A 12,462-nucleotide genomic window follows, 5' to 3' on the forward strand; every position below is an offset into this window, starting at 1 on the left:
TCACTCTTGCCATCTGCTATTTGACCACTTCCAATTTGCCTTGATTCATGGACCTAACATTCTAGGTTCTTATGCAATATTGCTCTTTATGGCATCAGACTTTACCTCCATCACTTTACATCCACAACTGGGTGTTGTTATTGCTTTGGCTCCATCTCTCCATTCTTTCTGGAGTTATATCTCCACTGATCTCTATCTAGTAGCATACTGGGTACCTACCAACCTGGGGGGGTTCATCTTTCAGTGTCCTATCTTTTTGCCTTTTCATACTATTCATGAGGTTCTCAAGGTTCACTGAAGGGTTTGCCATTCCCTTCTCCAGTGGACCACATTTTGTCAGAACTCTCCACCATGACCCATCCGTTCTAGGTGGCCCTATGTGGCATGGCTCATAGTTTCATTGAGTTAGACAAGGGTGTGGTGATCAGATTGGATAGTTTTCTGTGATTGTGGTTTTCTGCCCTCTGATGGAGAAGGATAATAAGTTTATGGAAGCTTATGGGAGAGACTAAGGGGGAAACTGGGTCTTGTTCTGATGGTGGGGCCATGCTCAGTAAATCTTTAATCCAATTTTCTGTTGAAGGGCGGGGCTGTGTTCCCTCCATGTTATTTGACCTGAGGCCAAACTATGGTGGAGGTAATGAAGATAATGGTGACCTCCTTCAAAAGGTCCCATGCACTTGCACTGGTACACTCTGTCCCCAACCATAAGGGAAACATTATGCTAAGTGTACGAATCCAGCCACATAGGACTATACATTGTATGCTTTCATTTATATGAAATGTCCAGAACAGGCTAACCTATAGAGCCATAAAGCAGAGTGGTTGCCTAGGGCTGGGAATTGGGGATGAGAGATGTGATGGGATATGGGTTGTTAGTGGGGTGACTGAAGTGTTTGAAAATTGACTGAGGTGGTAGTTACACAATTCTGTGAATATACTAAAAACCTCTAAGTTGTACACTTTAAATATGTGAATTATATAGTATGTATTACATCATAATAAGGCTGTTTTTAAAAAGTAATTATACTACGTAATGGCTCCTAACTAAACATTCAAAGAATTATTTAAAGCTATAAATAAAACTGAAAGCTGCATTGTCACTATGAACCACTGAAAAAAAGGACTAACAATATGCATCTCTTATACACTTACACAATTTAAAAGATGAGAAATGAATGTAAAATGTCCTAATGTAAATGTACTTACTGCCGTTCCATGCTGGCTATTTCCTGATTATCTTCTTTAACCTATAAATGTATAAAGAGAAAACAGAATCTAAAGAACTGTTCATTGTTAGGCCATCTTAAAGAGATTTTCCTTCTAAAGGCATGTACTAAAATGTCAAATCTAGTCTCTTTCTTTTAACTTATTTCTTAAAATTCAACCTTTTAAGTTAAAAGGAACATCACTGGGGAACTAGTCACAGATTTTTCTTTCCTCCTCAAAGGAAGAGTGGTGACTGATATATCCATACCTATCCAACAAAGCACAATGAGATTAACACATTTTCAGGACCGAATCAGTTTAAATAAATATCTAGGATGTTTGAGACTGTCTCCCTACCCCTGCTCCCCCTGTTACCTACTCCCAACCCACACACAAAGTAGAGTTGCCAGATTTAGCACTCCCCATTACATTTCAATTTCAGAAAAACAATGAGTAACTTTTGTGGTATGTCAAGGCTGTATATTGTCACCCTGCTTATTTAACTCATATGCAGAGTACATCATGAGAAATGCTGGACTGGAAGAAACACAAGCTGGAATCAAGATTGCTGGGAGAAATATCAATAACCTCAGATATGCAGATGACACCACCCTTATGGCAGAAAGTGAAGAGGAACTAAAAAGCCTCTTGATGAAAGTGAAAGTGGAGAGTGAAAAAGTTGGCTTAAAGCTCAACATTCAGAAAACGAAGATCATGGCATCCGGTCCCACCACTTCATGGGAAATAGATGGGGAAATAGTGGAAACAGTGTCAGACTTTATTTTTCTGGGCTCCAAAATCACTGCAGATGGTGACTGCAGCCATGAAATTAAAAGACGCTTACTCCTTGGAAGGAAAGTTACGACCAACCTAGATAGCATATTCAAAAGCAGAGACATTACTTTGCTAACAAAGGTTCATCTAGTCAAGGCTATGGTTTTTCCTGTGGTCATGTATGGATGTGAGAGTTGGACTGTGAAGAAGGCTGAGCGCCGAAGAATTGATGCTTTTGAACTGTGGTGATGGAGAAGACTCTTGAGAGTCCCTTGGACTGCAAGGAGATCCAACCAGTCCATTCTAAAGGAGATCAGCCCTGGGATTCCTTTGGAAGGAATGATGCTAAAGCTGAAACTCCAGTACTTTGGCCACCTTATGCGAAGAGTTGACTCACTGGAAAAGACTCTGATGCTGTGAGGGATTGGGGGCAAGAGGAGAAGGGGACGACAGAGGATGAGATGGCTGGATGGCATCACTGACTCGATGGACATGAGTCTCAGTGAGCTCTGGGAGTTGGTGATGGACAGGGAGGCCTGGCGTGCTGCGATTCATGGGGTCGCAAAGAGTCGGACATGACTGAGCGACTGATCTGATCTGATCTATCATCTTTATGTATATATTTATTCTGAAAGATTATTCATTGCTTATCTGAAATTCAAATTTAATTTAATCATTCTATATTTTATTTAGCAATTCTATCCCAGGATCACTCTTTAGTCCCCTGCCTTCAATGATCTCTTTCCAAGGAGTTTCAGAGATTCTAGATTATAATACCTTTATAGAATGATTCTAATACCTAAATAGCTCCTGTGTGTGCTAAGTTGCTTCATTTGAGTCCAACTCTTTGTGACCCTATGAACTTAGCCCACCAAGCTCCCCTGTCCATGGGATTCTCCAAGCAAGAATATGGAGAGGGTTGCCATGCCTTCTTCCAGGGAATCTTCCCAACCCAGGGATTGAAGCTGTGCCTCTTGTGTCTCCTATACTGGCAGGCAGATTCTTTACCACTAATGCCACCTGGGAAGCCTGAGGTGATCCTTACTGTTCTTACAAACCCATTGGATTCAATCTAAGACCACAAAGGAGTCCCATTTACAGGTTATTCACTAGAGCTGTTTCCCAAATATATAGGCTCCTAAGGGCTGTATGTTTAGGGTGTTTTAGGGTGTTCTCAGGATAAATAATAGGCTAAATTAAAGCTAGCCTTGGGGCAGTGAGAAAACTACTGAACACATGTGATACAACATGCTGACATACTGTGATCTCACAGGACATTTTAAATCCATTCACTTTCATCCAGGCACTGATAGAAATAACCACACAAAGTCATCAGCCTTGGGGCACTTAACTTTCCAAATATGAGGCCTAAAGCAAATAATGGAATACATTTTCTGTAAGACTGTCTAATTATTTACTGACCAATAAGAAGAGTTTTTCTTGTAAGGAACCAAAACATTAAAAAATGATCAAACATGCATGAAGACCATACAAAATTAGGATTTAAGTAAAAAAAATAAAAAGTTTTTATGTGAGAAATGACTTTTATCTGGATTTTCTTGGTCAAGCAGTTCATATTAATTTAGGTGGAGTTTGCTTTTCACCCTTTTGTTTTTTAAATAAGCTTATTGGCTTTCTGTTCAATGTATATGCCTTAAATAAAACAAATGTATACATTTACCAAATCCTGACATTTTAAAATAAGTATGTTTGTTTTTCCTACCTGCTTGAGTAATCTCTCTCTTTCTTCCATTGGAGATCCCATATTTTTGTCTTCTGCAATCATCTGATCTCGATGGGACTCCAACTCATAAAGTTTTTCATGTAACAATACAGCCTCCTGTTTTACCTGGGAGTGTGTGATTTCCTAAAGAGAAGTTAAAAAAATAATTTTAGTATTTTATCAAAAACTATTCAAATAGTTTCCAGTTTATAACTAAGGACAAATTTAAACTACCAGCTTTTTTAAATAGAGATATCAAATATCTATAATACTCAAGAATGCTACAAATTCTAAACACTGAAGAATAAAAATAAATCCCTATATACGTTTGTAAGCTATTCAGTCTAAGATTCACAAGAAGGTGGTAACTTTAGTTTATTTTAGTTTCTAAATATAAGACCTAAACAAAGATACAGCATCTCTACCAGTGGGAAGATAATAAAGAAAACAAAATCATATATGTATAACTTGAACCACAAAACCCAATCCAAAGGCCAAAGAACTGATCTCTAGAGGGAAGATATTTGCCCCTAAATAGATCATATATATGCTTTCCTACAATGTTATGGGTTGAATTATATCCCCCCAAAATATACGTTGAAGTCCTAATCTCCAGCACCTGTGAACATGACCTAATTTGAAATGCAGTCTGTGCAGATTTAATTAAGTTCTGATATCTTGAGCTCATTAAGGTGAATCTTAATCCAGTATAACTGCTGTCTTTATTGGAAAAGATAAAAACAGAGATACATGAGGATAAAAACAGAGATACATACACACACACACACACACACACACACACACACACAGATACATGAGAATGCCATTTGATGACACCGGCGAACAGGGTGATACAGATACAAGTTAAGGAGCAAATACCAAGGATTGACAGCCAGCACCAGAAGCTAAGAATAGGCAAGGAAGGATTCTACCTAGTGTTCCAGAGGAAACAAGTCTCTGCTGATACTTTGATTTTAAGACCTTTAGCCTCCAGAAGTATTAGAATATTTCTTCTGTTGTTTTATGTCACTCAGTTTGTAAAACTTTATTACAGCAGCACTAGGAAACTAGTAGAAATGAGTAGTAAAATTACCATGTATTCCCCACTGTTCTACTGTTCACAAAGAGAAAATAAGGGATAGCATAATTTCAAAAGAAAATAAAAAGAGCTAGGGGTGTTAGTGGTGATTATGATGAAAATGACATTTGAAGCTACTATTTATTGAGCATGTATTCCATGGCAGGCACTGTACTTCAAATTCTTTATATACCTTATACATATATACTTTATATGTAAGTATATGTACTTACATATAAAGTATAGACTTTATACTTCATATTCTCTTAACACTCAAAGCAACTCTGTAAGACAGTACCATTAATTCTGTTTTACAGATGTGAAAATTGATTATCTGAGATCTAAAGAATTTTTCTAAGTTAACAAAAATAAAAGTTAATGCTGATATCTGAAAGCAGGCCCACAGCATTAACAAGATTTTTAAGAGGGAAGAGCTCCTCCTTTTTTGAAAGCAAAAGAGAAAGAATAATAAAAAAGGGAAAAAGTGAACAAGAGGAAATGTCTGAAAGTCCATAGGCAAAGGGTTATATACACAGTGTAAGTATTAGGTTGGTACAAAAGTAACTGCGGTTTTGGACCATGAATTTTAAATCATTATAACTAAGCTCAAATACATCTTTATTAATGAAAATAGGAACAACACATTTTTGCTAACAAGAAATAAGTCTGTTTATTCCTGTAGCATAAAAATCCGTGCTTGAGGATTCGACTAGCTCTTGGAAAGCATTTTCTGCCTCCTGCTGGTTGTGGAAGCATTTTCCTGCAAAAAGTTGTTGAAATGCTTGAAGAAGTGGTAATCAGTTGGTGAAAGGTCAGGTGAATATGGTGCATGAGGCAAAACTACATAACCCAAAATTTTCAACTTTTGAAGCATTGCTTGTGTAACATGGGGTCGGGCATTGTCGTGGCAAAGAATTGGGCCCTTTCTGTTGAATCCTTTCTGGATTCAGAAAGCTGTAGAGGATCAGGTGGGCTGCAGACCACCAAACAGTGACTAAGACCTTTTTATGGTATAAGTTTGGTTTGGGGAAGTGCTTTGAAGCTTCTTCTCAGTCCGATCACTAAACTGGTTGTCACCAGTTGTCACAAAAAATTCACTTTTCATTGCATGTCACAATCCAATTGAGACATAGTTCATTGTTTTTCCATAGAATAAGAGAAGACAACACTTCAGGATGATGATTTTTTTGCTTTTCGGTCAGTTCACAAGGCACCCATTTATTGAGCTTTTTCACCTTTCCAATTTGCTTCAAATGCTGAATGACTGTAGAATGGTTGATGCTGAGTTCTTAGGCAATTTCTTGTGTAGATGTAAGAGGATCAGCTATGATGATAGATCTCAATTGGTTTTTGTGAATTTCCGATGGCTGGCCACTGCACTCCTCATCTTCAAGGCTCTCATCTTCTTTGCAAAACTTCTTGAATCACCACTGCGCTGTATGTCTGTTAGCAATTCCTGGGCCAAATGCAGTGCTGATGTTGTGAGTTGTGTCTGCTGCTTTATGACCCATTTTGAACTCGAATAAAAAAAAATCCTCAAATAAAAAAAACTGCTCCAATTTGCTTTTTGTCTAACATCATTTCTATATTCTAAAATAAATATAAAATAAATAGCAAGTAATGTCATTAGCAATAAAACATGAAGTGAGAAATATGCATTAAAATGATGTATAACAGAACCATATTTATTTAAGAATGTATTACAATATCAAATGGCTGCTGCTGCTGCTAAGTCGCATCAGTCGTGTCCGACTCTGTGCAACCCCGTAAGAGGGTAGCCCACCAGGCTCCCCAGTCCCTGGGATTCTCCAGGCAAGAACACTGGAGTGGGTTGCCATTTTCTTCTCCAATATCAAATGGCAAATTTCAACAATTCAAAGCCACAATTACTTTTGTACCAAAAATATATTAGCTTCAGGTGAAAAGTCATGATAATAAAACATCAATAGAAAAAAATGCAGACATTTTGAGATATCCCTCTTCACAGTATCTTCCCCTTCCATTTTACTTAACCACTTATAGACATGTTCAAATTTCATCTTGATAAAACCATTCCTGAAGACTCAAGCTCATGTTGATCCTTCACCTGATTTTTTTCACACCCCTGTGAACTGAATCAACAATACTTAGCACAGTAATGAGCATACAGCAGATATTAAATATTTGTTGACTGATATTTGACATAATGTTGTTTTAAAGAACAAGTCCACCCTCCAACCAAAAAACCCACAAAGGAATCCAGCTAAGGTTAAACAGAATTAGGATTTACATTTTCTTCATTTGAGAATATTGTAACATTTCTTTAAATTCATGTAGTTTTAGGTATATATGTACTAATGCCAAAAAGAGTGAAATAAAAAATTTATTTCAAAAAAGAAATAAAAGGAATCCAGATCAGAAAAGAAGTAAAGCTCTCCCTTTTTGCAGATGACATTATACTATACATAGAAAACCCTAAAGATACTATCAGAAAATTACTAGAGCTAACCAGTGAATTTAGCAAAGTCACAGGATACAAAATCAATACACAGAAATCACTTGCATTCCTATATATTAACAATGAAAAATCAGAAATAAAAACTAAGGAATTCATTACTGCAACAAAAACATATAAAATATCTAGGAATAAACCTATATAACTGTATACAGAAAATTATAAGACACTGGTGAAAGAAATCAAAGACAACATAATCAGATGGAGAGATAGTCCATGTTCCTGGGTAGGAAAAATCAATATTGTGAAAATGACTATACTACCAAATGCAGTCTACAGATTCAATGCTATCCCTATCAAATTACCAATGGCATCTTTACAGAACTAGAACAAAAAATTTCACATTTCATATGGAAACACAACCCCAAATGGCCAAAGCAGTCTTGAGAAAGTAGAATGGAGCTGGAGGAATCAACCTTCCTGACTTCAGATTATACTAGAAACCTACAGTCATCAAGAGAGTATGATACTGGCACAAAAACAGAAACATGGGCCAATGGAACAAGATAGCCCAGAAATAAACCCATGCACCTATGGATATCTTATTTTTGACAAAGGAGGCAAACGATGGATTGATAATGCATGCTGTTAATGAATATATGGGGAAATACACACTTGCATACATTGGGATTAGGAGTATAAAATGAAACAAGCTTTTTGGAAGGCAATTTGGCAATGTCACAACATTTTAGAAGTTTGTAACTTTTTACCCAATGTGGGAAATTTATCTTAAGATATACTCATAGTAACTCAGCAAAAAATGTATATTTTTACTACAACATTGTTTCATAATCTTAAAAAAAACTATGAAAAGCCTAGTCATCTACAAGGCTGTGCTATATGTAATCATATAATGTAGTACAGTGCAGTAATTTCAAATAATGAGGGAGATATCTTAAGAGTTGACATGAACAGACATTTGAAAGAGAATGTTATATTAAAAAAAAAGAAAAGCTGCAGACAGTATATCCAGTGCACATTCGACTTGAGGTTCTTCTCAACAGTAAAACAAAGATAGGATTAGAGGGTTGTTGTGAAGGTAAAATAACAGTGCTGGTGACACATATGAAGAGCTCAAAAAAGCACATAACAAGCACTCAGCAAATGTAAGAGAAACTCTGTCTAGAAAGAGAGAAAAGAAACGGGCATTCTTACATTCATCTTATTTAATATTTTATAACAAATATGTTTTGTGAACTTTAAAATGCTTTTCACTCAGTCGTGTCCGACTCTTTGCGACCCCATGGACTGTAGTCTACCAGGCTCCTCCATCCATGGGATTCTCCAGGCAAGAGTACTGGAGTGGGGTGCCATTTCCTTCTCCAGGGGATCTTCCCGACCCAGGGATCGAACCCAGGTCTCCTGCATTCCAGGCAGACGCTTTAACCTCTGAGCCACCAGGGAAGCCCTCAAAATGCTTTAGATAAATAATAATGCAAATGCGAGCTTTTACATCTTTAACGAACTGACCTCCCCTTTTTCATTTGTTTTTAGTCTCTTGTTCACATGTTTTAAAATTACCATTAGATTTTGTGTGCCTCAGCAGGCACCCTGATTTTTGTACAGGTAGGTACTTAATAAGTGAATCTGCCATGATGTGCTAAGTCGCTTCAGTCATGTCCCGACTTGTTGAGGCCCTTTGGACTGCAGCCTGCCAGCCTCCTCTGTCCATGGGTTCTCCAGGCAAAAACACTGGAGTGGGCTTCCATGCCCACTGAATCTACTTTTTTACTAAACTAGGATAGTTGAAGTCCTGAATGGGAAAAAAATATATTATACTCCTGTTAGTAAACTACTAAATAAATATATACCTGAATGAGTTCCATTAATACACTCAACTGAATTACCTTTCGTAGCTGAGTAATACGAAAACTTTTACTTCATTTTATACTTACAGATTCCAAGCTCTCTTTTTTCATATTCAGTGAATCTAGCTGTTGCTGAAGTGTATCTAATTCCTAAGAAGAAGGGAAAAAAGCAAATATATATGCAAATTACATAAGAATAATTTATTTATCAACATTTCAAATATATGTGTTGAAGTAACTTTTGTAACATTTTCAACCCATATCTTATAATTTGACTAGAATTTATTAACATTCATTATTTCTATTTTGCCAATTTATTTCATCATTATTAAAAACCTTACCATGATCTACCTTTTAAATACTTCATGAATTATTAAAAGGGAGCCAGAACTTTTCAGTGAATCATCACTGTGTTCGGAGAATATCAAATATCAGAAGACTTTAAATTAATGATGTTACTGTTTAAAGTTATAATTTTTATTTGACTTTTTAACCATGTTTCCATATTTTTTGACCATTTTCTCTTAAGGCTAAGACCTATAGCAATTTACATGGCTCACTCTTAGGGATAAGACCCTTCAACTGTTTACCATTGACTCTTGAACATAACAGGTTTGAACTGCATGGGTGCACTGACATACAGATTTTTTTTCAAGAAATATGTACTGCTCCGTCCAAAGGTGGTTGAATCTGTGGATGCGAAACCTCAGACACTGAGGGCAAACTATAAGTTATACACAGGTTTTAAACTGCACAGGGGTTGCTGTTCCTAACATCCAAGTTGTTTAAGGGCCAACTAGACCCATTCAAAAACCCCTGTGCAATATTAGCTATACTTTGATAGTATTTCAGCATTTTTATAAGTCTTTCATCAAAGTTTTATCATGTTTCATAAATTGTGTCTGAAATAAAAAGTTATATTAAATTGTCAATAAAGAATTATCTGAGAAACTAAAACTACATTCATTGGTATTTGTGGGGACTAATTCTCTTTTAATTGCTTGCTTAAAGAAAATCTGGGCATGAAAGGGCAATAATACCTTGCAAATCTGAGTCACCATTATGACTGAATGCTGAGAGCAGTCTCAATAACCCCTCAGCAGTCATTCAAATTGCTTACCATATTAGGGGACAACAGCTGTTCAAACTGAGGACATAGCAAGTAAAAGGTGTTTATTAGGAAGGAAGAAAAGGAAAGAAAGTAAATATCCATATGGCTCTGTTGTATATGGCCTTTTAATGTTTTCATTAAAAGCTCATTAAAAAACAAGTGCTTCATGTATTGATATCTTTATGACCTGCAAAAATGAATGATGCACAGAACTGAATAATACAGTAAAAGTTATGTCACTGTACAACATAAGAAAACAAAGTTTTCTAGATGAGTGTTTCCAAAATTTAAAGGTTTGTATGAATCATCTTGTTGAAGACTCTGATCAGTAGGTCTAGTCAAGCTCTCAGGGGATGCCAATCCTGCCCACTTTCAGAACATATTTTCAGTAGTAAGATTGCTGTAGTCCAGCACAGAGTAGTAGCTAGTATTACCTGTAATAATTTCTCATTTGTGGTTTTCATTTCTATATACTTGACTTGTTTTTCAGGAGACATATTTTTGATAATACCCTCTGCTGCTTGTTTTTCCTGTTCAATTTCTTCTTCTACACTTCTAATTTGTTTTTCCTTCCTGAAATCAAAAGTATGCAATATTCCTCTTACTATATTGAAGAGAAAATCAATTAACTTTACTCAGTCTCAATTACATAGGATACTTATAAGTTATTCAACCGCAGTTTGTGATAACTCCTTATGCTGGTATTTAGTTGCATAGTTGTGTCTGACTCTTTTGCAATGTCATGGACTGCAGCCTGCCAGACTCCTCTGTCCAAGGGATTTCCCAGACAAGAATACCAGGATTGCCATTTTCTTCCTCAGGGGATCTTCTCAACCCAAGGATTGAACCCAAGTCTCCTGCACTGCAGGCAGACTCTTTATCACTGAGCTACCAGAGAAGCACACACAGATGAACACAGAAATTTGGCCCCATCAACACAGACTTTTTTAGCATCCATCTCTTCTCATCCCCAAATCCTTCTATTTTCTTATTCTCCACTTTACTTTCTTGTAAGAAAATACAAAGTTTATCACAGAAAATCCTTCAAGTCTTATATAGATCAGAATGCATTTGCACTTCTTGTTATCATATCTTCAAGATTAACAAGAAAGTTAAATTTTAAAATAGTGGTTTTCAAGTATCTTTTAGCTATAGAATTCTTTGATATCTTGGAAATCTTGTATGGAAGTTTACTAAATCATTTAAAGTAACACAGCTCTGATTACACTGCAGAGTAAGAAAATCAACAGTCCAATCTGATTTTAAAGTTCATAGCTTTAGATTAATATATTTTCTTTAAATTCTTCTTTATCTACTGCTTTAATTAAAATTGATATTTCAAAATTATCAACTGTTCTTTAGCACTGTAAAATAATCAGCTAATTTCTTTGAGAATATAATAGGAACATTACAAGTCTAATTATATAAGTAGTACCCACTCCAGTGTTCTTGCCTGGAGAATCCCAGGGACAGGGGAGTCTGGTGGGCTGCCGTCTCAGGGGTCGCACAGAGTCAGACATGACTGAAGCGACTCAGCAGCAGCAGCAGCAGTATCATATTAATTACAAACAATAACCATCTTTATCAAATAATCACAAAAAGTACCAGTGATGTGCACTTACTACCTATGCAAGATCAATTATACAGAGGGTACAGAAAAATTCTGAAAAAAATAGAGGTAGGATGCTAGTTATCATCTAAATACTTCAAGATTACATATAAAAAGAAACTTTGAATTTGAATCTTGAATCTTGCTTGAAAATAAATTGTTTCAATATCACAAATTTCTACTTTAAGTTTAAAATATAATTATTCTATTCAATCTCTTTCAAATACAGATATCAACTTTAACAGTTTTCACAATCACTAGCTAAGCCTCATAGATCCAAATATCTATCCTCCACACACTTTACGCTCTCATACCCTACTACCATAATAAAATAATCTAAACTCAGAAATTTTCCTATAGACAGAATCTCATAATAACCAAATAAAAGATAAATATAATGAAACAGACAACCTGGAATTTCTATTTATTTTTGTCTCATTGTTAAACAGAAGTAAAGTCTTCACTTTGAACCTCAATTACTATAGCATAATAAATGTGTTTGCAGCTGCTACAATTTACATGGGTATATGCACTCATAGATATTTCAAACATAAAACAACATCTATTTCAATCTCTTTGTTTCACAGATTAGGGATACTAAGTTAAATCTGTTAGAATTAACTCATTCTGAACCCCATGATTATTTATTACCAAAA

At 35.9% G+C, this 12,462-nt stretch overlaps 1 protein-coding gene across 3 annotated transcripts in view; it reads right to left on the reverse strand.

The window, feature by feature from the left end:
* The window catches only part of IFT74 (intraflagellar transport 74), a 99,820-nt gene that overhangs the window by 46,299 nt on the left and 41,059 nt on the right, over positions 1-12,462 (reverse strand). For all 3 annotated transcript variants that reach the window (XM_025281419.2, XM_025281418.2, XM_025281421.2), the window contains 4 exons: positions 10,632-10,770; positions 9,174-9,236; positions 3,707-3,850; positions 1,210-1,250 (listed from right to left, as the gene is read on the reverse strand). In XM_025281419.2, coding sequence (XP_025137204.1) covers positions 1,210-1,250; positions 3,707-3,850; positions 9,174-9,236; positions 10,632-10,770 — 387 coding nt within the window. The remainder of the gene's footprint in view (positions 1-1,209; positions 1,251-3,706; positions 3,851-9,173; positions 9,237-10,631; positions 10,771-12,462) is intronic.

The sequence above is a fragment of the Bubalus bubalis genome, chromosome 3, assembly GCF_019923935.1.
Source record: "Bubalus bubalis isolate 160015118507 breed Murrah chromosome 3, NDDB_SH_1, whole genome shotgun sequence".
NCBI classification, from domain to species: Eukaryota; Metazoa; Chordata; class Mammalia; order Artiodactyla; family Bovidae; genus Bubalus; species Bubalus bubalis.